At 56.4% G+C, this 25,410-nt stretch overlaps 1 protein-coding gene across 1 annotated transcript in view; it reads left to right on the top strand.

Moving 5' to 3' along the window:
* The window catches only part of MYSM1 (Myb like, SWIRM and MPN domains 1), a 29,787-nt gene extending 5,559 nt beyond the window's left edge, over positions 1-24,228 (top strand). Inside the window, exons 2-20 of the mRNA XM_038753237.1 lie at positions 58-103; positions 541-611; positions 2,352-2,432; positions 2,536-2,562; positions 4,847-4,925; positions 6,212-6,310; positions 6,954-7,528; positions 8,126-8,256; positions 9,063-9,166; positions 13,769-13,846; positions 15,322-15,437; positions 15,772-15,826; positions 15,918-15,968; positions 18,031-18,105; positions 18,424-18,612; positions 20,505-20,637; positions 22,811-22,916; positions 23,028-23,085; positions 23,404-24,228. Coding sequence (XP_038609165.1) covers positions 58-103; positions 541-611; positions 2,352-2,432; positions 2,536-2,562; positions 4,847-4,925; positions 6,212-6,310; positions 6,954-7,528; positions 8,126-8,256; positions 9,063-9,166; positions 13,769-13,846; positions 15,322-15,437; positions 15,772-15,826; positions 15,918-15,968; positions 18,031-18,105; positions 18,424-18,612; positions 20,505-20,637; positions 22,811-22,916; positions 23,028-23,085; positions 23,404-24,072 — 2,743 coding nt within the window. The 3' untranslated portion in view covers positions 24,073-24,228. The remainder of the gene's footprint in view (positions 1-57; positions 104-540; positions 612-2,351; positions 2,433-2,535; positions 2,563-4,846; positions 4,926-6,211; positions 6,311-6,953; positions 7,529-8,125; positions 8,257-9,062; positions 9,167-13,768; positions 13,847-15,321; positions 15,438-15,771; positions 15,827-15,917; positions 15,969-18,030; positions 18,106-18,423; positions 18,613-20,504; positions 20,638-22,810; positions 22,917-23,027; positions 23,086-23,403) is intronic.
* Positions 24,229-25,410: the final 1,182 nt, after the last annotated feature.

The following is a 25,410-nucleotide window of genomic DNA, read 5'->3' as shown; positions in this document are numbered from 1 at the left end:
GAGGGGGTCCGGCTCGCCGGCGCGGGGGCCGGGGACTGACCCGTCTGCTCGTTTCAGAGAAAACTACCTCGATTCCTCGTGGAGGGCGGACGGCGGCCCCACGGTGAGTTCCCCGGGCCGCGCCACGGCCGGAGCCCGTCCTCCCCGCCCGCCCCGGGGGGGCTCGGCCGCTGGGGTCCGCGGGGTGCCCGAGCCCCACAGGAGTAGGGACGGGAGGGACAGGGAGATTTATTGAGCACCCACCGGGCGCGAAGCGGTGGCCCAGCTGTCGGTCAGATGGGTAGCGTGGCGTCGAGGGGTCTCTTAGCGGGCGGCGGATGGGTACGGCTCGGGGGGCTGGGAGCGGATCTCGGGGAAGGCCGGTTGGGGGGCCAAGTTATTTTTCCCGTGGTCGACCACCCCGTCCGTCGAGCCGCCTCGCCGGTAGCTAAGGCGTCTGTGCCTGGCGCCCCATAAACCCACCTTCCCCCTCCCCTCCCGCCGTCCACACCACGGTGGCCTCTCCATCCGTCCGTCCGTCCGCCCGCCCGTCCTCCGTAGCCGTGGGCCCTGGACGGCACCATCAGCGAGGAGAACAGGGTCGCCATCGAGAAGATGCTCCTGGAGGAACAGTATCCTTGCCCGGCCTCGGTGTTCGCCGCCTCGGGAGGGCCGCTTCGCTTCTCTGGGCCTCGGTTCCCCCCGCTGTAAAGTGAGGCTGAAGACCGGGAGGCCCGTGTCGGGCAGGGAGTGGGTCCGACCTGATGAGCTTGCCAATCAATCAATCAATCAATCGTATTTATTGAGCGCTTACTGTGTGCAGAGCACTGGACTAAGCGCTTGGGAAGTCCAAGTTGGCAACATCTAGAGGCGGTCCCTACCCAACAGTGGGCTCACAGTCTAGAACGGGGAGACAGAACAAAACAAAACAGATACAAGTATCCTACTTGTATCTTCTATCAATCAATCAATTGTATTGAGCGCTCACTGTGTGCAGAGCACTGGACTAAGCGCTTGGGAAGTCCAAGTTGGCAACATCTAGAGACGGTCCCTACCCAACAGTGGGCTCCCAGTCTAAAAGGGGGAGACAGAGAACAAAAGCAAACCTACTAACAAAATGAAATAAATAGAATAGATATGGACAAGTAAAATAAATAAATAAATAGAGTAATAAATATGTTCAAACATATATACAGGTGCTGTGGGGAAGGGAAGGAGGTCGCCGTCCTAGCGCTTAGTATAGCGCCTGGCACGTCGGGCTCAGTATGGTGTCGTCATGCAGAGCAAGCGCGTAACAAACGCCATGGGAATCAACAGTGGGGGACCACAGCTCACCGAGCCCTTTTTTTCCTTCTATTGATACCCGTTAAGTGCTTGCTACGTGCCAGGCGCTGTACTAAGCAGTAGGATTCATTTATTCAATCGTATTTATTTATTGAGCGCTTACTGTGTGCAGAGCACTGTACTAATCAATCAATCAATCGTATTTATTGAGTACTTACGGTGTGCAGAGCACTGTACTAAGCGCTTGGAAAGTACAAGTTGGCAACGTATAGAGCCAGTCCCTACCCAACAGTGGCCTCACAGTCTAGATTATTACTCTTTATTTATTTTACTTGTACATGTCTATTCTATTTATTTCATTTTGTTAATATGTTTTGTTTTGTTGTCTGTCTCCCCCTTCTAGACTGTGAGCCCACTGTTGGGTAGGGACCGTCCCTATATGTTGCCAACTTGGACTTCCCAAGCGCTTAGTACAGTGCTCCGCATACGGTAAGCGCTCAATAAATGCAATTGATTGATTGATAGAAGATCCAAGTAGGATACTTGTATCTGTTTAGTTTTGTTGTCTGTCTCCCCCTTCTAGACTGTGAGCCCACTGTTGGGTAGGGACCGTCTCTAGATGTTGCCAACTTGTACTTCCCAAGCGCTTAGTACAGTGCTCCGCACACAGTAAGCGCTCAATAAATACGATTGATTGATAGAAGATACAAGTAGGATACTTGTATCTGTTTTGTTGTCTGTCTCCCCCTTCTAGACTGTGAGCCCACTGTTGGGTAGGGACCGTCTCCATATGTTGCCAACGTGTACTTCCCAGGAGCTTAGTACAGTGCTCCGCACACAGTAAGCGCTCAATAAATACGATTGAATGAATTGTAGGATACAAGCTAATAAGACGGCGTCCAGTCGGTGTCCCACCTGGGCTGCCCGGTCCTAAATCCCCACGCTGAGGGGACCGAGGCCCGGTGAAGCGCCGTCGGGAGGTCCCCGGGCACCCGGGGCGGCGGTCCGAACCCACGCGTTCAGGAAGATCGATCAATCAATCAATCAATCAATCAAGATGCGGTTTCCTTAGCGCTCCCCGCCCCCAGGTACTACCTGTCTTCGAACAAATCCGTCCCCGGTCGCCGCTGGCCAGCCCGGAGAGAAGGCGGCGGGAAACCCGCCAGGAGGTAAGGGCCGCGGACGGACGCTCCAGCGAATTAGATTGGATTTAATTAGATAAAAATTAGATTCACGGGTGGTTGCTTTTTCTGCTTTCTCTTTCATGTGCAGCGCAATGAAGAAACCTGGAAAACCTGGGTATGACCCTTCCTGTCACCTCCATGCCTCCCCACCCTGCTTTTTTTTTCTTCATGGTATTCGTTAAGCGCTTCCAATGTGCCAGGCACTGTACTAAGCGCTAGGGTAGACATAAGCCAGTCAGGTCAGACGCAATCCCTGTCATCATCATCATCATCAGTTGTATTTATTGAGCGCTTACGATGCGCAGAGCACTGTGCTAAGTGCTTGGGAAGTCCAAGTTGGCAACATATAAAGACAGTCCCTACCCACCAGTGGGCTCACAGTCTAAAACGGGGCTCACAGTCTTAACCCCCATTTAACTAATCGGGTCGGACGCAGTCTGTGTCCCACGGGGGCCTCACAGTCTTAAACCCCCATTTAACAGACGAGGAAACTGAGGCACAGCAAAGCAGCGTGGCTTGGCGGAAAGAGCCCGGGCTTTGGAGTCAACGGTTGTGGGTTCAAATCCCGGCTCCGCCAATTGTCAGGTGTGTGAGTCTGGGCAAGTCACTTCACTTCTCTGGGCCTCAGTTCCCTCATCTGGAAAATGGGGATGAAGACTGTGAGCCCCCGTGGGACAACCTGATCACCTTGTAACCTCCGCAGAGCTTAGAACGGTGCTTGGCACATAGTAAGCGCTTAATAAATGCAGTTAAAAAAAAAAAAAGTGAAGTGACTTGCCCGAGGTCCCACAGCCCGTTGTTGGGTAGGGACCGTCCCTAAATGTTGCCGACTTGTACTGCCCAAGCGCTTAGTCCAGTGCTCTGCACCCAGTAAGCGCTCAATAAATACGATTGAATGAGTGAATGAATGTACCAACCCGCACCAGGGTAGGCATGCACACGGCTAAAAATTTGCCCTTGTCAACACACAGCTATCAGCTGAGACAGAATTCTGCTACCCGGGCAGCCGGTCAGTCGATGGTGTTCATTGAGCGCTTACTGGGTGCAGAGCACTGTACTGAGCGCTCGGGAGAGTACAGTAGAACGGTATAGCAGACTCATTCCTCGCCCACAGCGAGCTTAGCGGGCACACCTGTCAACGATAAAAGGGCAGACCAACAAATAGAAGGGGGAGTTTAGGTGGCCGACGCGTCTGAGAGACGGTTGCCCAACCTTCTGCCACGTGTCTGCTGTGTGACCTTGGGCAAGTCAACTTCTCTGAGCCTCAGTGACCTCATCTGTAAAATGGGGATTAAGACTGTGAGCCCCACGTGGGACAGCTTGATCAACTTGTATCCCCCCCAGCGCTTAGAACAGTGCTGTGCACATAGTAAGCGCCTAACAAATGCCATTATTATTATTATTATTATTCTGTATGGCTGGAAGACCCGGACAGATGCCTCATCCGGTTCCTCGGCCCCTTCCTCCGTCTCTCTGCGGGAAGGGACCCGGCGTGGGGGGCAAGCCCGGCGGTGGGGCGCCGCCCGCCTCCGACACCGAGGGCCCGGGAGAGACGGGTCCCTCCGGTCCCTGCGAGAGGAGAAACCCGGTGGGATGGGAGGAAAAGGGCCTTCCTTTCATTCATTCCTTCCTTCACTCATTCAGTTGTATTTATTGAGCGCTTACGGTGTGCAGAGCACTGTACTAAGCGCTTGGGAAGTCCAGGTCGGCAGCAGATAGAGACGGTCCCTACCCAACAGTGGGCTTATAGTCGAGAAGGGGGAGACTGACAACAGAACAAGTAGACAGGCGTCAATAGCATCAAAATAGATAAACGGAATTTAGGAAGGGCGCTCTCTCCCCCACCACGCGCGTACACTCACACGATGAGGTCCGTGCCGGGAGAAGGGCCTTCGGGACGCCGACTCGAACTCACAACCCTGGCTCGATTGCCAGTCCCTCGCCGGGGATTCATTCATTCATTCATTCCATCGTATTTATTGAGCGCTCACTGTGTGCAGAGCACTGGACTAAGCGCTTGGGAAGTCCAAGTCGGCAACATAGAGAGACGGTCCCTACCCAACAGCGGGCTCACAGTCTAGAAAAATTCCACGGGGATCACCGTGGAATCAGCGGAGCGCTCACTCTGTGCCAAGCGCCGGGAGGGGGAGATCCGAGATCGTCAGGTCGGATATGGTCCCCGCCCGCCTTGGGGCTTCCGGTCCGAGGGCGGGGGGAGAGCAGGGACCGAATCCCCATTTTGCAGTTGGGGAAACTGAGGCACGGGAAGGGACTCGCCCCAGGCGACTCAGAGGCGGGCAGGTGGCGGAGCCAGGGTGAGAACCCGGGTGGCCCGACGTGGGCAGAGTTTGGGGGGCCTCCCGGGCACCGCTGACCCCCGGTCCGCTTTCCCCGCTCAGGGCGGCCTCTCCCGTCAGACCAGCCGGCGGTACGGCCAAGTGGACGGCAGAGGAGAGAGACCTATTTGAACACGGCCTGGTGAGTGGGCGGCGCGGCCCCCCGACCCCAGAGGCGCCGGGCCCCTGCCCGGCCATCCTGCCGTCCCTCCCCTACCCCGGCCGGGCAGCGCGGCCGGCCCGGTAACGACGGTGGCGTCGGTTAAGCGCTTCCCCCGTGCCAGGCACCGTACTAAGCGCCGGGGCGGACCCCGGCTAATCAAGTTGGACTCGGTCCCCGTCCCTTGTGGGGGCTCACAGTCTCGACCCCCAGTTGACAGATGAGGGAACTGGGGCCCAGAGAAGTGGAGTGGCTTGCCCAAAGTCACACGGCCGACTGTTGGCGGTGCCGGGATTTGAACCCGTGACCTTTTGACTCCCAGCCCTGGGCTCTCTGCGCTACGCCACGCTGCTTCTTGTGATCTCCCCACCACGCTGGCGGAGTGGGTGTTGTGGGGGGGCTGTCCAGTGTCGGGGTTCGGCCCCATGCCCCCCCCCTCCACCCCAGAGATATTTCCGTCCGGCACGGAGACAGGCCGGCCTCTCAGAGACCAGCCGAGAGACGTGGCAGGAAGAGCAGCCCTGGGGTCGCCGGTATTTGTTGAGCTCTTACAGCGTGCCGGGAACTGTACTAAACGCTGGATTATTTTATTTTATTTTACTTGTACATACCTATCCTATTTATTTTATTTTGTTAGGATGTTTGGTTTTGTTCTCTGTCTCCCCCTTTTAGACTGTGAGCCCACTGTTGGGTAGGGACCGTCCCTATATGTTGCCAATTTGTACTTCCCAAGCGCTTAGTACAGTGCTCTGCACATAGTAAGCGCTCAATAAGTACGATTGATGATGATTAGGTACAACATCATCGGATCGGGCATCCCAAAGAAGGTTCACGGTCCTTATCCCCATTTGACAGATGAGGGAAATGAGGCCCGGAGAAGGGAAATGACTTTCCCAAGGTCCCACAGCAGCAGACGAGTAGCGGAGCCGGGATTAGAACCCAGGTCCTCTGCTTCCCAGGCCCAGGCTCTTTTCCATTAGGCTTCGGTTTTTCGAGTGGCTCGGGGCCGGGGCGAGCGCGTGTCCGGGCTTCTCCGCCCGTTACACGGCTCCTCCGCGGCAAACGTGCCCGTAAGGCGAGTGGGCAGCGCTCGGGAGGAGCCACGGGGGCCCTTTCAAGCCGACCGGGCCCTCCCAGGCGCCGAGGAGAGCGACCCGTGCACAGAAAGCGTTCAGTAAGGCCCCGCGGGTGGATGGGTTGGGGGGTCCGGGCCCCAGGAAAACCGTCCCTCTCTCTCCTTCCCTGTTCCTTTTATCTGGCGGCCGCAGGCCACATTCGGCCGGAGGTGGACGAAGATCGCCAAGCTGATCTCCGGCCGCACCGTCTTCCAAGTGAAGGGTTACGCTCGCCAGTACTTTAAGAATAAGGTAAGAGCCGGGGGCGGGCCGGGCCCGGTGTCCCGTCTGTTGTCCTGCTGTCCTCTCCCGAGCGCTTAGTACGGTGCTCTGCTCACAGTAAGCGCTCAATCAATGGGATCGACCGACCGGTCAGGAGAGCGTGGGATCCGTGGCAGCCCACGGGAGCAAGACGCAGCCCTTAACTTGGGGGATGGGTGGGCCGATGGATCGATCGAGCGATAGTTTTATTCGGGGATGGATCTGGGCACTCGGGGGGCGGCCGGTTCTTTGGCTTGGGGCCCCGTCCCTTCTTGGCCTGAGGTGGAGCGGGGTTCTCCCCCCCCAGCTTCACCGGGGAGGAGACGGAGGCCCAGAGAGGGCGAGGGAGCGGAAGGGACGTGGCCCAGCTCCAGGCCAGATGCCCTTGAGGATGGGGCACCGAGAGCGGGCGCGGGGCCCTCCCCGGCTCCGAGCCCCGAGCGGACGGGTGCTGCGGGTTGGTCGGCCCAGCCCCCGGGGACCCCGCCGGGCGGGCTCACCCCTCGCCTGGCAGAGGCGATCCCATCAAATATGAGCCGACCCCCCCACCCCCCCCGCCCCTTTGGCTCCCCGTACCAAGGTGGGCACCGTGTTCCCCTGGCCTCAGGTCCCTTCCGCTTGCCCCCTGCATCAGGCCAAGTTGGAAGGGCCCGGGAGAGAGGCCGCCGCCCCCGCTGCCGTGGGGGCGAAGGAGGGTCCGGCACGGGGACTGCCCGCCCTCAGGGGCCGCGCCGACCCCAACCTCAACGCCGTGAGGATCGAGCAGCTGTCCGGCGACGAGGACGTGGACATCACGGACGAGGCGGACGAGGGAGGCGGGGAGGCCGGGCCGCCGCCCCAAAACCCTCCGAGGGAGCCCCCATTGCCTGACCCGCCGGGCGGCCCCTCTCCGGGGCCGGCCCAAGGGAACTCGCCCCCGCCCCCGGGGAGCCCGCCGAGCGCCGGCGACCCCGGGCCGGCCGAGCCCCGTCCACAGGAAGAGGGCCTGCGAGCCGGGAGCGGGCCGGCCGGGGCCCCGGGGCCTCCCGTTCCGGAACGGGAGACCGTCGGAGGCGAGGCGGCACGGCCGCCCCCGGACGTGGGAGCGGCGATGGACCGGAGCGTCATCCGGGATGAGGAGAAGCGGGCTATCCCCGAGTTTTTCGAGGGCCGCCACGCCAAAACCCCTGAGCGCTATCTGAAGATTCGGAATTATATTTTGGATCAGTGGTGAGAGCGGGGGGTGGGCGATGGGCGCGGGGGGCCGCGCCTCACCGTCCCCGAGCCCCCCGGGAGGCGGCCGCACATTGGGGGACGTGGAGGGGAGGAGCGGTTGGAGAGAATTTGCGGCCGAGGGATCTGTAGCGGCTCCGCGGCGGGAGAGGTGGGGGGTCCGCCCATCCTGGGAGTCCATCCGCCCGCCTCCTGGCCGCGGCTGATGCTTGCCCAAGGCCCAGCTGAGAACGCGTATGTGGCCCGACGCAGCCCGCTCGTGCCCGGGGAGCCCGCGGGGAGGGGGTTCTCGAGACCGTCCCCACCGGGGCCGAGTGACCCGCGCCATCCCCCGGCCCGGCCGGACCGCGAGGTTTCCTGGGTCTCTGATCGCTCTTCCCCTGCCCGTCGAGGGCACTGCCTTCGGGGCCGGGCACCCGGCGCCGCTCAGCTCCTACCCCGGGCGGGGCGGCGGGCGATGGAGGCGGGGATCGGCGGCCGGTGGTCTTGTCCTCCGTGGCGTCCCCGCGGGGGGCACTGGGAGCAAACGGGCGGGGAATCCCCGGTGGCTGCGCTAAGTGGCTCCCGGGCTCTCTCCTTCCCCCGGACCTCCAGGGAGAGGAGCAAGCCCCGCTACCTGAACAAGACGTCGGTGCGGCCCGGCCTGAAGAGCTGCGGGGACGTCAACTGCATCGGGAGGATCCACGCTTACCTGGAGTCCGTCGGCGCCATCAATCGCGGCTGTGGTGAGGAGGCCCCTCCCCAGGACCCACAGGGCCACCGCCACCTGAGAGAGGGCCACGGGGGCAGAGAGAAGGACTTGGGGGGTGCCGGCCAAGGCGGGTGGCGGGGCAGAGGGCTTTCTGGTGGCCTGAGGCCGGGGCCGCAGGTTGGGCAGGGGGTCACGGACAGCCTGGTGGGGAGAGAGTCCGCTCCGAGACCACCAGTTCATGTGCCGGATCTCCCCCCCACCCGTGGCTCCCGCCTCGTCCGGGCCCCGACCCCCTCGGCCCCCCAGGGCTAGAGCAGAACAGGGGTCGGGGGGCGAGGCGCTGAGGGCAGAGACTCCGTGTCTCCCTCGCTGCTCTTCACCGCACTTGTCAGCTGCGTGACTTTGGGCAAGTCACTTTACATGTGGATGGGCGGCTTCGTACACGTGCTTAGTACAGTGCTCTACACATAGTAAGCACTCAATAAGTATGACTGAATGAGTGAATAAGGAAGGAGAGCCGGGGCGGAGCCGTACGGCCTTTACGTATGTTTGTGTGTCTCTGTGTGTGCGTGCACAACTCTGTCTTCTTCATTCCGGGAGTGGGCCCGGGGTGGGGGACAGCCGTTAGGGCTGGGGTCTCCGTGGCCGCTCCTGGACGCAGCCCGAAGGTCAGAAGCTGGCCGCCGATTCTCCGGGCCAGCCCCACGGCCCGCCGGCCCCGCTCGCGTCCCCCATCTCCCCGCCCCGCGGCCGGGAACCACCGCGCCCAGCCCGCGGGTTGCGCGCTCGTCCCCGGCCTGCCGGCCCCCTCAAACCGCGGCGCCCTCGGCATCTCCCCAGACCAGGCCGGGAACCCCCGCGCCCAGCCCGGGTCCGCAGCGCGGCCCCGACTCGGCCGGGACCCGGAGGGATCGCCGCGCCTGGCCCAGCGCCTCCAGTCCATGGTAGGTGCCCGGGGCGGCGAGTGATATTACTCTATTTATTTATTACTCTATCTATTTATTTAGTACTCCATTTATTCATCTATTTATTTATTTATTTGCTTACTTATTTATCTATTTATTTATTACTCTATTTATTTAGTACTCCATTTATTCATCTATTTATTTATTTATTTGCTTATTTATCTATTTATTTATTACTCTATTTAGTACTCCATTTATTCATCTATTTATTTATTTATTTGCTTACTTATTTATCTATTTATTACTCTATTTAGTACTCCATTTATTCATCTATTTATTTATTTATTTGCTCATTCATCTATTTATTTATTTATTTATTTATTCTCTATTTATGACTCTATTATTCCATTTATTTATTAATTAATTTATTTACTTATTTATCTATTTATCTATCTATTTATTTATTCTCTATTTATTACTCTATTCATTACTCTATTTATTTATTATTACTCTATTTTGCTTGTACATATCTATTCTATTTATTTTATTTTGTGAGTACGTTTGGTTTTGTTCTCTGTCTCCCCCTTTTAGACTGTGAGCCCACTGTTGGGTAGGGACGGTCTCTATATGTTGCCAACTTGTACTTCCCAAGCGCTTAGTCCAGTGCTCTGCACATAGTAAGCGCTCAATAAATACGATTGATGATGATGATGATGAGCGGGCGGCGGGGCCCCTCGTCCAATCTCCCCCAGCCCGCCACGGTCACCAGGGCGTCCGGGGCATCGAAGCGGGAGCCCCGGATCCCTCTCCATCAGCCGGCCCGTGGGCCCTCGTCCTGGGCGTCTCATCCATTCAATCTTTCAATCGCTCTTATCTATTGAGCGCTTTCCGGGTGCAGAGCACCACACTGAGCGCTTGGGAGAGGTCAGTAGAACAATCCACAGACGCATCCCCTGCCCACAATAAGCTAGACTGTGAGCCCACTGTTGGGTAGGGACCGTCTCTATATGTTGCCAATTTGTACTTCCCAAGCGCTTAGTACAGTGCTCTGCACACAGTAAGCTCTCAGTAAATACGATTGATGATGATGATGATGATAGAGAAGCAGCGTGACTCAGTGGAAAGAGCCCGGGCTTTGGAGTCAGAGGTCATGGGATCAAATCCCGGCTCCGCCATGTCAGCTGTGTGACCTCAGGCAAGTCACTTCACTTCTCTGGGCCTCAGTTACCACATCTGTAAAATGGGGATTAAGACTGTGAGCCCCCCGTGGGACAACCTGATCACCTTGTAACCTCCCCAGCGCTTAGAACAGTGCTTTACACATAGTAAGCGCTTAATAAATGCTATTATTATTATTATTATTATTATTATAATTATTATTATTATTATTATTATTATTATTATTAGAGGGGGGCTCTCATGAGCCCAAGAGCTGGAGATCTCTCCCAGCAACTCACGGGCTTAAGTTGGGGCGCCCGAGCCAGACTCCCATGGCCCTGCCGGGGGCAGGGGGTGCCTGCTTTGTGAAACTAAAAGTCCAGAGGACTCCTTTTGTAACGATGGTGGTATTTGTTAAGCGCTTACTACGTGCCAAGCACTGTTCTAAGCGCTGGGGTAGATACAAGGTAATCAGGTCATCCCACATGGGACTCATGGCAGCGCTTAGAACAGTGTGAGCCCGCTGTTGGGTAGGGACCGTCTCTATGTGTTGCCGACTTGTACTTCCCAAGCGCTTAGTACAGTGCTCTGCACACAGTAAGCGCTCAATAAATACGATTGAATGAATGAATAGTAAGCGCTTAATAGATGCCATCATTGTTATTGTTGTTATTCATCCCCATTTTCCAAGTGGGGGAACTGAGGCCCTGAGAAGGGAAGTGACTTACCCAAAGCCACACAGCAGACAAGTGGCAGAGCTGGGTTTAGAACCCATGTTTTAGAATCCATTTTTATTGTTCATTCAGTTGTATTGAGCGCTTACTGTGTGCACAGCACTGCACTAAGCGCTTAGTTATTGTTATTGTTAAATACCATCATTGTTCATTCGTTCAATCATTTATTGAGCGCTTACTGTGTGCACAGCACTGCACTAAGCGCTTAGTTATTATTGTTAAATACCATCATTGTTCATTCATTCAATCATATTTATTGAGCGCTTACTGTGTGCACAGCACTGCACTAAGCGCTTAGTTATTGTTATTGTTAAATACCATCATTGTTCATTCATTCATTCAGTCATATTTATTGAGCGCTTACTGTGTGCAGAGCACTGGACTAAGCGCTTGGGAAGTACTAGTCATTAATTATAAAACCATCATTGTTGCTATTAGTAGTAAAAATAATTATTTATTAGTAAAAATAATTATTTATTAGTAAAAATAATAATAGCAACAATGATGGTATTTGTTCAGCGCTCACTATGCGCCAGGCACCATGCTAAGTGCTGGGGTAGATATAAGATAATCCAGCTGGACACTGTCCATGTCCCACATGGGGTTCACAGTCTTCATCCCCATTTTCCAGATGAGGTAACTGAGGCCCAGAAAAGTGAAGTGACTTGCCCAAGGTCACCCAGCAGACAAGTGGCGGAGCTGGGTTTAGAACCCGTGGCCTTCTCACTCCCAGGCCCGGGCTCTGTTGGGTGGGGACCGTCTCTATATGTTGCCAACTTGTACTTCCCAAGCGCTTAGTACAGTGCTCTGCACACAGTAAGCGATCAATAAATATGATGGATTGATTGATTAGGCCCTGCTGCCGCTCCTCACAATAATAATAGTAATTGTGGGATTTGTCAAGCACTTGCTGTGGGGCTCGCACTGAACTAAGCGCTGATAATCAGTTCCCGCATGGGGCTCACCGTCCAAGTGAGAGGGAGAACAGTCAGTCAGTCGATCAATCGTATTTATTGAGCGCTAACTGTGTGCAGAGCACTGTACTAAGCGCTTGGAAAGTACAATATAACAAACACATTCCCTTCCCACAAGGAGCTCACAGTCTAGAGGGGGAGATAAACATGAATATAAATAAGTGAAATGAGAGATGTGGACATAAGTGGTGTGGATTGCAGGGGATCATCAATCGTATTTATTGAGCACTTACTATGTGCGGAGCACTGGACTAAGCGCTTGGGAAGTGCAAGTTGGCAACATACAGAGACAGTCCCTACCCAACAGTGGGCTCACAGTCTAAAAGGGGGATGAATAAAGGGAGCAAGTCAGGGCCACATGGAAGGGAGGGGGAGAACAGACCCTGAATCCCCATTTTATAGATGAGGAAACTGAAAAGTGAAGTGACTTGACCAAGGTCACCCCGTGGAGAAGTGGTGGAGCTGGGATTATTATTAATAATAAATAATAATAGTAATAATGATAATGGTATTTGTTAAGCGCTTACTATGTGCCAAGCACTGTTCTAAGCACTTTTAGACTGTGAGCCCACTGTTGGGTAGGGACTGTCTCTATGTGTTGCCAATTTGTACTTCCCAAGCGCTTAGTACAGTGCTCTGCACATAGTAAGCGCTCAATAAATACAATTGATTGATTGATTGATTGGGGGAGATTACAAGGTGATCAGGTTGTCCCACATGGGGCTCACGGTCTTCCTCCCCATTTTACAGATGAGGTTACTGAGGCACAGAGAAGTGAAGTGGCTTTCCCAAAGTCACGCAGCAGTCAGGTGGCGGAGCCGGGACTAGAACCCATGATCTCTGACTCCCAAGCCCGCGCTCTTTTCGCTAAAGCCACACTGCTTCCCTGGATTAGAACCCAGGTCTTTGGACTGTCAGACCCGGGCTTTTTCCACTAGGCCGTGCCACTTTACCGACAGAACAGATTCCGCAGTGTGGCCGTGGCAGGCGTTTTTCCGAGCCTCCGTTTTAGTTGCTAAGTTCTCTGGGGGTAGGAAGGACCCGATGGGTGGATCGATTTGATCAATCCAAGCATTTATGGAGCTCCTACTGTGTGTTGAGCACTGCTCTGAGAAAGTCAATAAACACCATCCCCGGGCGGCCTCGGGCGAGTCACTTGGCTTCTCTGTGCCTCAGTTCCTTCGTCTGTAAAATGGGATTAGGAGCAACCTCATTAATTTGTATCTACCTAGAGCATAGTACTGTGCTCGGCACATAATAATAATAATAATAATAATGTTGGCATTTGTTAAGCGCTTACTATGTGCAAAGCACTGTTCTAAGCGCTGGGGGGGGATACAAAGTGATCAGGTTGTCCCATGTGGGGTTCACAGTCTTAATCCCCATTTTACAGATGAGGTAACTGAGGCTCAGAGAAGTTAAGTGACGTGCCCAAGGTCACACAGCAGACGTGGCATAGTAAGCGCTTAAGAATTACCGTAAAAAAGGAAGAGGTTTGGGAGTGGCGATGGGCTGCAGGCCAGGTGCTGGGTAGTTGCCTGGGCATTCATTCAGTCGAATTTATTGAGCGCTTACTGCGTGCAGAGCACTGTACTGAGCGCTTGGAAAGTACAATAGAGCAATACAGAGAAACAACCCCAGCCCACAGCGGGTTTACAGTGTAGAGGATGACCCTCGACGCTCGGATGACCCTATTACAGCCCCCCACCCCGAGCTGTCGATCCCCGACGACGTCTGTTGGGTTGACAGCCCCCCTGCCCGTCTGCCTTTCCCAGCGTGCTCGGCGGCGGCGGGTCCGGGACCCCGGGGGGACCTGGTGTGACGCCCGGGACCTCGAAGGACAAACGTTCGAGGTAAGCGAGGGGCCGGGTGGCGACGATTCCCCTCTCCCCCGCACCGCGCCCCTGCCCCTCAACCTACCATCCCCTCGTCCTCTCTCCCCCTTCCTTCCGCTCCTGCTCTCCGTCTTCCCTCCTCTCCTGCTGTCCCTTTTCCTCTTCCCAATCCCTCCCTGTCTCACCTCGTCCAGTGCCCCCGTCCCCACCGGGTTTCCCTCTGCTTCCCAGAGGTTCCTTGTCCTCCACCTCTTCTCCCTCCTTCCTCACGAGTCCCTCAACCCCCACGTACTCCGGACCTCCCCCGGGGATGGAGGGAGGGAGGGACTCACGCCCGGTGAGGGGGATTCTGGGCCACTCCTGTCCCAGATGCTAGTCAAGTCAGGGTGTACTGAGCGCTTGCGGGGAGTACAGTATAACAATGTATGATAATGATGGCATTTATTAAGCGCTTACTATGTGCAAAGCACTGTTCTAAGCGCTGGGGAGATACAAGGTGATCAGGTTGTCCCGCGGGGGGCTCACAGTCTTCATCCCCATTTTACCCTGAGCGCTTGCGGGGAGTACAGTATAACAATATATGATAATGATGGCATTTATTAAGCGCTTACTATGTGCAAAGCACTGTTCTAAGCGCTAGGACGATACAGCGTGATCAGGTTGTCCCACGGGGGGGCTCACAGTCTTCATCCCCATTTTCCAGATGAGGGAACTGAGGCCCAGAGAAGTGACTTGCCCAAAGTCACACAGCTGACAAGGGGCGGAGCCGGGATTTGAACCCACGACCTCTGACTCCAAAACCCGGGCTCTTTCCGCACTGCTTCTCTAATACCCATTCTAATATTCTCTAATAATATAATAGACACATTCCCTGCCCATAAGGAGCTTACAGCCTAGAGGGGGAGACAGACATGAATATCAATAAATAAAGGACAGAGATGGGCATAAGCGGTGTGGGGCCGGGAGGGGGGATGAACAAAGGGAGCGAGTCAGGACGACGCAGAAGGGAGTGGGAGAAGAGGAATGGGGGACTTAGGGATGGCTTCTTGGAGGAAATGGGCCTTCAGTAAGGCTTTGAAGCGGGGGAGAGTCGTTGTCTGTATCATCATCATCAGTCGTATTTATTGAGCGCTTACTATGTGCAGAGCACTGTACTAAGCGCTTGGGAAGTACAAATTGGCAACATATAGAGATAGTCCCTACCCAATAGTGGGCTCACAGTCTAAAAGAGTGGGCTCACAGTCTGAAAGACTGTATCCTAGGAGGAGGGAGGGCGTTCCGGGCCGGAGGCAGGACGTGGGCGAGAGTCAACGGCGAGACAGGCGAGATGGAGAGACAGGGAGCTGACGCTGAGGCCGGGGCGGCCCCCCACTGCCCTCCTTTTCCGGCCGGCGGGTTGCCCAGCGCCCACTGCGTGGTGTGGCCCTGCCTGAGGCCTCGCCGGCCAGCCCCGTGGACCGCCCCCGCCCCCTCTCCGTTGCTCTGCCCGGTAGCATCTGTCGGCCGAGGAGTGGGCCCGGAGGCGGGAAGACGGCCAGGAGGAGGACGAGGAGGAAGAGCAGGCGGCCGGTCGGGCCAGGACGCCCAAGGGATCGAGAGCGACAAAGAGGTCCGTCTCCCTGCTCTGCCCGTGGTGGCGCCCGGCGGGCCCCCGTCCGTCTCTCCTCTCTGCCCGGGGATGGGGAGGTGGCGAGAGCCCACAACGGCCCGTCCCCTACCCCACCTTTGGCCCCGGGGTTCTCCCGGGGGAGGGTCCAGATTCCTTTGACGGTAGGGAGGAAGGGTAACTGTAACGCTCCGTCAACTCCAAGTCGCGGGCGAAAGCGGGGATGGTCCCCTTCCCCGTCGGGGCCCGCCTCCGTCGTCTACGCGGCGGGAGCCTGGGGGGACGGGGCGGGGACGGTCTTCTCCGCAAAGGTCCCCAACGCCGTGTCTCCCGGCAGCGCCTTCGACCCCTTCCAGCTCATCCCCTGCAGCTCCTTCACGGCGGAGAAGCCGGTGAGACCCCCGTGGGGACGGGGACGGGCGGGCGGGCGGGCAGATGGGCTGGTGGCCCGGCTCAACGGCCGGCGGTCTCTGTCCGTCCCAGGAGCCGTTCCAGGTGAAGGTGGCCTGCGAGGCGCTGCTGGTCATGGACCTGGTGAGGACCGCGTCCCCCGTCTCTCCCCACACCCCAGCTCTGACCGGCCCCGTCGGGGCGGCGGAGGCCAGGACGGCCCGGGGCCCGGGAGGGAGAATCCGTTGGAAATAATAATAATGATGATGATTTGTTGAGCGCTTACTATGTGCCAGGCGACGGGGCCAGGGGAGAGAGAGAAGTCATTCAGTCATATTCATATCCATATTTATAGTCAACCGAAGCAGCGTGGCTCGGTGGAAAGAGCCCGGGCTTTGGAGTCAGAGGTCCTGGGTTCCAGTCCCAGCTCCGCCACTTGTCAGCTGTGTGACTTTGGGCAAGTCACTTCACTTCTCTGGGCCTCAGTTCCCTCATCTGGAAAATGAGGATTAAGACCATGAGCCCCCCCCGCCGTGGGACAACGTGATCACTCTGTAACCTCCCCAGCGCTTAGAACAGTGCTTTGTCCATAGTAAGCGCTTAATAAATGCCATTATGATTTATCAATCAATCGTATTGAGCGCTTACTGTGTGCAGAGCACTGTACTAAGCGCTTGGGAAGTACAAGTTGGCAACATATAGAGACAGTCCCTACCCAACAGTGGACTCACAGTCTAAAATTATTATTATATTGATGTTCATTCAATTGTATTGATCGAGCGCTTACCGTGTACAGAGCACTTCGTACAGACCTGTGGCAATATAAAGTCAATCGATCCGTAACGATAGAAGAATGGTGGGATTTGCTACACACTTAACGTGTTAAGCGCCGCTCTGAGCCCTGGGGGAGACCAGGTCGGACCCAGGCCCTGTCCCACGTGGGGCTCAAAGCCTAAGTAGGGGAGAGAACGGGGACTGAATCCCCATTTTACAGATGAGGGAACTGAGGCAAAGAGAGGTTGTGACTTGCCCAGGGTCGCACAGCAGGCGATACGTGGCAGAGGGGGGATTAGAACCCAGGTCCTCTGACTCTCACCAGTAGACCCCGCTGCCTCTCCGTCGTATTTATTAAGCGCGTACTGTGTGCAGAGCACTGGGCTAGAGCACGTCCGAGCGCCCTCCCACCCCACCGTGTTTCCGTTTGGCCCTTGGGGGCCTGGTGCCCACCCCCTCTGCCCGCCGTCACCGGCTGTGTGGCCCCGCTTGCAGGATGCCAACCTGCCAATACACCTGTGCCCTCCCTAGCACTCAGTACGGCGCTTTGCGCCCAGTAAGCCCTCGATAAATGCCATTCGTCGTTCGTCGATCCGCTGATTACCTGCTTGGGAGTCAGAATAATAATAATAATAATAATAATAATGGCATTGGTTAAGCGCTTAACTATGTGCAGAGCACTGTTCTAAGCTCTGGGGGGGATACAAGGTGATCAAGTTGTCCCACGTGGGGCTCTCAGTCTTAATTCCCATTTTACAGATGAGGGAACTGAGGTTCAGAGAAGTTAAGTGACTGCCCAAGGTCACACAGCAGATGTGGTGGAGTTGGAATTCGAGCCCGTGACTGCTGACTCGAAAGCCCGTGCTCTTTCCACTGAGCCACGCTGCGGAGGTCGTGGGTTCTAATCCCGGCTCTGCCACTTGTCAGCTGTGTGACTCTGGGCAAGTCACTTCACTTCTCTGGGCCTCAGTGATCTCATCTGTAAAATGGGGGTGAAGACCGTGAGCCCCACGTGGGACAATCCGATTACCTCGTTTCTACCCCAGCGCTTAGAACAGTGCTTGTCACATAGTAAGCGCTTAACAAATACCATCATTATCCGATTACCTCATATCTACCCCAGCGCTTAGAACAATGCTTGGCACATAGTAAACGCTTAACAAATACCATCATTGTCCAATTACCTCATATCTACCCCAGTGCTTAGAACAATGCGTGGCACATAGTAAACGCTTAACAAATGCCATCATTATTATTATAATTATTATCATGTACGTGGTCAGTGTTTTTCTTCAGGGGGCCGGGAGCCGCCTTAGGGTTGCCTCTGTAACGGGGCAGGTCCGTGAGCTGGGGCGGGCGGGTGGGTGGGCGAGAGCAGAGCGTGCCCCGCGGGGCGGGCACAGGGGTGAGGAGTGTCCCGTGTGTCCGGCAGCACGCTCACACGTCCATGGCCGAGGTCATCGGGCTCCTGGGGGGCCGGTTCTCGGAAGCGGACCGGCTGCTGGAGGTGAGTGGAGGCCGGCCGCGACCCCGGAGGAGAAGGGTCCTCTCCCCGTCCCGCCCTCTGCCCCGGGCGCCGTCCCCGGCAACGGGGCGGCCGCACGCGAAGCCGACAGGACTTGGGCCGTGACTCTCCCCAGCCTCGTTGGAGGCCGCCTCCTCCCAGAGGCCTTCCCCGACTATGCCCTCCTCTCCTCCCTGTCCCTTCTTCGTCGGCCTGAGGGGCACGTCCACCCACCGGCCCGGGCCCGGGAGACGGGGGGCGGCTGCGGTCTGGGGTTTCCCGGTCCCGGGCGGCCCCCGTGAGCGGCCCTCCGTGCCCCAGATCTGCACCGCGGAGCCCTGCAGCAGCCTGAGCACTGGCCTCCAGTGCGAGATGGACCCCGTGTCCCAGACGCAGGCCTCGGAGGCGCTGGCCGCCCGGGGCTACTCCGTCATCGGCTGGTACCACTCCCACCCCGCCTTCGACCCCAACCCTTCCCTGCGGGACATCGACACCCAGGCCAAGTACCAGGTGCGGACGCCAGGCTGGAGGTGGCGGAGGGGCGGGGGGTCTTCCTTTCCTTTTTCCTTCCCTTCCCTTGCCTTCCCTTCCCAGCCACTCCCTTCCCTTGCCTTCCCTTCCCAGCCACTCCCTTCCCTTGCCTTCCCTTCCCTTCCCTTCCCTTCCCTTCCCTTCCCTTCCCTTCCCTTCCCTTCCCTTCCCTTCCCTTCCCTTCCCTTCCCTTCCCTTCCCTTCCCTTCCCTTCCCTTCCCTTCCCTTCCCTTCCCTTCCCTTCCCTTCCCTTCCCTTCCCTTCCCTTCCCTTCCCTTCCCTTCCCTTCCCTTCCCTTCCCTTCCCTTCCCTTCCCTTCCCTTCCCTTCCCTTCCCTTCCCTTCCCTTCCCTTCCCTTCCCTTCCCTTCCCTTCCCTTCCCTTCCCTTCCCTTCCCTTCCCTTCCCTTCCCTTCTTCCTTTCCTCCCTCCCTCCCTTCCTCCCCTTCCTCCCTCCCCCTTCTCCCCCTCTCCATCCCCCCCACCTTACCTCCTTCCCTTCCCCACAGCACCTGTATATATGTTTGTACAGATTTATTACTCTATTTATTTATTTATTTATTTTACTTGTACACTTCTATTTATTTTATTTTGTTAATATGCTTGGTTTTGTTGTCTGTCTCCCCCTTCTAGACTGTGAGCCCACTGTTGGGTAGGGACCGTCTCTAGATGTTGCCAACTTGTACTTCCCAAGCGCTTAGCACAGTGCTCTGCACACAGTAAGCGCTCAATAAATACAATTGATTGATTGATTGTACATATTTATTTATTTTACTTGTACATATCTATTCTATTTATTTTATTTTGTTAATATGTTTTGTTCTCTGTCTCTCCCTTCTAGACTGTGAGCCCACTGTTGGGTAGGGACCGTCTCTATATGTTGCCAACTTGTACTTCCCAAGCGCTTAGTACAGTGCTCTGCACACAGTAAGCGCTCAATAAATACGATTGATTGTACATATTTATTTTACTTGTACATATCTATTCTATTTATTTTGTTAATATGTTTTGTTCTCTGTCTCCCCCTTCTAGACTGTGAGCCCACTGGTTGGGTAGGGACCGTCTCTATATGTTGCCAACTTGGATTTCCCAAGCGCTTAGTACAGTACTGTGCACACAGTAAGCGCTTAATAAATACGAATGAATGAATGAATGAATGAATGAACATATAGAGACGATCCCTACCCAGCAGCAGGCTCGCAGTCTAGAAGAGGAAGACAGACAACAAAACAAAACATATTAACAAAATAAAATAAATAGAATAAATCTGTACAAGTAAAATAGAGTAATAAATACGTACAAACATACATATATGCATATATACAGGTGCTGTGGGGAGGGAAAGGAGGTAAGGCGGGGAGGAGAGGGAGAGGGAGGAGGGGGCTCAGCCTGGGAAGGCCTTGCTCTTATTATTATTAAACCAGTGTTTTGGCACATAGTATGCTCTTAATACCATTAGAATTCTTATTTGTAATAAAGTTCACTATCATGACAGTATCTTGCTGACACTCCTATTGTGTTAACATTCTTCTCACCTCACTCACCCTCAGCTACATCATATTACGAGCAACCCCTGACTTGAGGTTCACTTTCATCTCTGCGTAAACAGAAGCTTTATCAGGATTTGAGTTTATTTGTACACTAGCCTGAAGGGAAAGAGCGTGGGCCGGGGAGTTGGGAGCCTGAATCTCAGATTGTAAGGCCCTTCAGGGACTGAATCCAATCCAGGGCTCAGCACAGTGTTTCCACTTCGTTCGGTCCCATTTATCGAACGCCTTGCGAGCGCGGAAGCCCAGCAGCGCTGGGGAGGGCACGCGCTCGAGGGATCGGAAGTCGTGGGCGCTGAGGCGCGGGCGCTGTGCTTCGGTTCCAGAGTTATTTCTCCAGGGGAGGAGCCATGTTTGTCGGGGTGATCGTCAGCCCCTACAACCGCAACAACCCGCTGCCCTACTCCCAGGTCACCTGTCTGGTCATCAGCGACGAGACCAGTCCGGACGGCTCCTACCGTGAGTTGCTGGGGGGCGAGGGCCTTGGGTCGATCAATCAATCAATCAGTCGTATTTATTGATTTATCAATCCCCTCTCCCCGTTGGGCCTTGCTGGGCACCAGGAAACAGACCCTCGCCAGGTGGAGGGGGCGAGGGAGGAGCAGAGCAACCATAGTCTGCCCCATGGTTGTTGATGCTCCGTAGCGTGCTCCCTTAATAATAATAATAGTAATAATAATGATGATAATTGTGGAATTTGTTAAGCGCTTAATGCTTAATGCCCCACGGTTGTCAATGCTCCGTAGCGTGCTCCGTTAATAATAATAATAATAATAATAATAATAATAATAATTGTGGAATTTGTTAAGTGCATAATGATGACGGCGTTTATTAAGTGCTTACCCTGTGCAAATCACTGTCTTAAGCGCTGGGGTAAAGACGAGGAAACCAGGTGAGACACGGCCCCTGTCCCACATGAGAAGCGGCATGGCTCAGTGGAAAGAGCCCGGGCTTTGGAGTCAGAATTCACGGGTTCAAATCCCAGCTCCGCCTATTGTCAGCTGCGTGACTTTGGGCCAGTCACTTCACTTCTCTGGGCCTCAGTTCCCTCGTCTGGAAAATGGGGATTAAGACCGTGAGCTCCCCCCCGCCCGTGGGCCAACCTGATCACCTTGTAACCTCCCCAGCGCTTAGAACAGTGATTTGCACAGGGTAAGCGCTTAATAAATGCCATCATCATTATAATAATACTAATGGCATTTATTAAGCGCTTACTATGTGCAAAGCACTGTTCTAAGCACTGGGGAAGTTACACAGTGATCATGTTGTCCCACGGGGGGCTCACAGTCTTAATCCCCATTTTACAGACGAGGTAACTGAGGCCCAGAGAAGTGAAGTGACTGGCCCAAAGTCACACAGCTGACAGTTGGCAGAGCTGGGATTTGAACTCATGACCTCTGGCTCCAAAGGCCGTGCTTTTTCCACTGAGCCACGCTGCTTCTTATTATCATTATGGGGCTCACAGTCTCAGTCCCCTTTTGACAGAAGAGGTAACTGAGGCACGGAGAAGGGAAGCGACTTACCCAAGGTCACGCAGAGCTGGGATTAGAACCCGCATCCTCTGACTTGGAGGCCCGTGCGCTTTCCACTAGGCCCCGCCGCTTCTCAGCGGGCCCTGGGCTGGTGCTCTTGTGTTGCCCACCTGGGGCTGGCATGCCGCGCCCCGTTACTTTCGGGGTCGCACGGCCAGCCCCGGCGGGCTCCGTTTCGTGCCCATCCCGGAGGCGTCCTGTCACCGCTCCCTCGGTCCGGGCTTGTGGGTCAGGGCAACGGGCGTCCAAAGTGGCCCTCTCGCTTCTCGGATCGGCCGGTTTCCCTCCTCCCGGCCCGACGGTCAGGGTGCCCGCAGCCACAGTTGCCCCACCGGCCTTTGCCAATCCTGAGCTGTAGAGAAGCAGCGTGGCTCGGTGGAAAGAGCCCGGGCTTGGGAGTCAGAGGTCACGAGTTCAAATCCCAGCTCTGCCACTTGTCAGCTGGGTGACTTTGGGCAAGTCACTTCACTTCTCTGGGCCTCAGTTCCCTCATCTGTAAAATGGGGATTAAGACTGTGAGCCCCACGTGGGACAACCTGATCACCTTGCGTCCTCCTCAGTGCTTAGAACAGGGCTTGGCACATAGTAAGTGCTTAAGAAATACCAACGTTATTATTCTCTGCATCTCAGTTCTCTCATCTGTAAAATGGGGATTAAGACCGTGAGCCCCACGTGGGGCAACCTGATCACCTTGTATCCTCCTCAGTGCTTAGAACAGGGCTTGGCACATAGTAAGTGCTTAAGAAATACCAACATTATTATTCTCTGCATCTCAGTTCTCTCATCTGTAAAATGGGGAAGAAGTCTGTGAGCCCTACGTGGGTCAACCTGATCACCTTGTATCCTCCCCGGCGCTTAGAACAGTGCTTGGCACATAGTAAGCGCTTAACAAATGCCATCATTATTATTATTATTATTATTAATTGTCACGGTTTCTAGACCGTCAGCCCGCTGCGGGCAGGGATGGTCTCTATTGCTGAACTGTACTCTCCAAGCGCTCAGCACAGTGAGCTGCACACAGTGAGCGCTGAAGAAATAGGAATGAGTGAACCAACCGGTTCCCCCCGGCCCTGATTGGGTGCCCCCCGCCCTGCCCCCAGGTCTGCCCTACCAGTTTGCGATGCAGCAGATGCCGGAAGAGCCGCGTTGGGAGCTGCTATTCCAGAAGACCAGGTGGATAATAGAGAAATACCGGCTGTCCCGCAGGTAGCCCGCCCACCAGCCCACCCGCCCCTACTCCGTCCACACCCGGGGACGCGGCCCGGCACCGCGCCGGGCCCCCCCCGTCCATCCCTTTCCGCGGTCTCGCCCCCACAGCGGCGTGCCCATGGGCAAGATTTTCCACCGGGCGTCCGACCTCACCTGCCTGCAGAAGGTAGGAGGCTTGGCGAGGGTGGTGCTCGCCTGCGGGGGCACCTGGGGTGCCCATTTCTGGGCCGGGGGATGTGAGGTGGGGTCTCTGGGACTCTGGAATGGGCGGGCCATTCTCTGGACTCGAGTGGGCACATTGGGAGGGCGGCGGGTGGAACTTGGGCCTCTCATCCCCCACGCGCCCGACGGCCGGGAAGATTCCCGGCTCCGGCGTGACCTGTGGCTCCCCGGGGGCGGGTGCCCCGTGCCGGCGGTCCGCGTCCCCCGGGCTGCGCGCCCGGCTTCGGGGGTGGCAGCCGACGGGGTCCGCGTCCCCGCGCAGCTGCTGGCGAGCCTGCGGAAGACGCTGGGAGAGCTGCCCCGCCGCTTCCTGGCGGAGGAGTTTCTGAGCCGCGTCCAGAGCTTGTTCCTGGCCGCTTCCTGGGCCGAGCCGGTCGCCCCACCCGCCCGAGGAAGCCGCCCCGGGAGCACCCCCCCGGCAAGGAGCGGCCAGAGCACCCGGGGGCCGCGGGCCGGCCGGCCCGGTGCTGGGAAGGGAGCCGGAGCCTCCCGCCCTCGGGTGACCAGGCGGCCCGCGGCCTCCACCGGGAACGGCCGCCCGCGGGCAACCCCGGATGCTCGGTGGCGAGGCCGCTCCGTCCGGTCCCCGGCCTGGGAGACGTGGGAAGCGGCCTGGGGGAGCCGACCCGACGTCCGACGTCCGCCAAGGATGCCGGGAGATTCCGGGGATCCCTCGAGTCGGACCGGCCGTGGCCGGGCCCGTCACCTCCCCGGGCCTCCGTCTTTTCCGGGAGATTGGAAGCCCGCTCTCCAACCCCTTAAGCTGGGGGCCTCCGGGGCCGTCCCGTCGGATGACCATTCAGTGACCTCGGTGCTCAGCACGGTGCTCGGCCAACACCACAGCCGTCATGATCATTGTCCCCCAGCCCCTGGTTCAGCTCCGCTCCACTTTCGGCCCGCGTTTTCCCGCCCCCGCCGGGAGAGCCGGTGAAGTCAGCGGTCACCAGGCCCCGCCGAGGGGCGAGGGTCGGGACGGGCGAGGTCCCCGTGACCCCGGAGGATTCGGGTCCGGGGCTGGCCATGTGGCCGTCCTCCCTCGGCCGGGACTCCCGGGCCGAGCGGGTCCCGTCCCTAGGCGCCGCCCGACACCCCGGAGCCGCCCGCCCGGGTCGTGCCCGTCCTGCCCGCCGGCGGACGGGGCGGCTCCGAGCACGAGGGTCTCGGGGGACTCTGTACCCGGTAGAAATGATAAACGAATGGTGGGTGGGTGGGTGGGTGGGTGTGTGTGTGTGTGTGTGTGTGTGTGTGTGTGTGTGTGTGTGTGTGTGTGTGTGTGTGTGTGTGTGTGTGTGTGTGTGTGTGTGTGTGTGTGTGTCTCACGGCTGCCCGCTCGTTCTCTTGGGGCCCGAGAACCGTCGGACGACAGTGTGGGGGCATCCGACGGGCCGGGGAAAGAAGCTCCCGGGCTTTGCTCCCTGGTGGCGGCGGCGACAGCGGGCCGGGGTCCAAGGCGATCCGGCTTCTCCTTCGACTCTGGTGGCTTCTCCGGCCCTTTCTGGATAACAATAATAGAAATGATGGCATTTGTTAAGCACTTATGTGCCAAGCACTGTTCTAAGCGCTGGATCCCTGAGCCAGTGACAAGTGGGGGGGGAAGGGGGTCATGTGTGTGTCTGGCCGTGTCCATGTGTTGTAACTTGCACTCTTCCCAATCTGCCCATACACACTGCACATATAATAATAATAATAATTGTGGTATCTGTTCAGCATTTACTATGTGCCGGGCTCTGTACTAAGCGCTGCGGTGGAGACAAGCAGATGGGGATTGGGCACAGTCCCTGTCCCACTGGGGGCTCCCAGTCTCCATCCCCATTTTCCAGATGAGGGAACTGAGGCCCAGAGAAGTGAAGTGACGCACCCAAGGTCACCCAGCGGGCAAGGGACGCAGCCGGGATTAGAACCCACGTCCTTCTGACTCCTGTGCCCGGGCTCTAGCTACTAGGCCATGTTGCTTCTCTTAATAATAATAATAGTGTTGGTATTGGTTGAGCACTTACTATGTGCCAAGCACTGTTTCAAGCTCTGGGGTAGACACAAGGTGATCAGGTTCTCCCCCGTGGGGCTCCCAGTCTTCATCCCCATTTTACAGGGGAGAGAACTGAGGCCCAGAGAATAATAATAATAATAATGGCATTTATTAAGTGCTTACTAGGTGCACAGCACTGTTCTAAGCACTGAGGAGGTTACAAGGTGATCAGGTTGTCTCACGTGGGGCTCACACTCTTCATCCCCATTTTACAGATGAGGTAACTGAGGCCCAGAGACGTGA

The sequence above is a fragment of the Tachyglossus aculeatus genome, chromosome 10, assembly GCF_015852505.1.
Source record: "Tachyglossus aculeatus isolate mTacAcu1 chromosome 10, mTacAcu1.pri, whole genome shotgun sequence".
NCBI lineage: Eukaryota > Metazoa > Chordata > Mammalia > Monotremata > Tachyglossidae > Tachyglossus > Tachyglossus aculeatus.
Note: the sequence above shows the minus strand (reverse complement) of the source record. Positions and strands in the feature narration are given on the sequence as shown.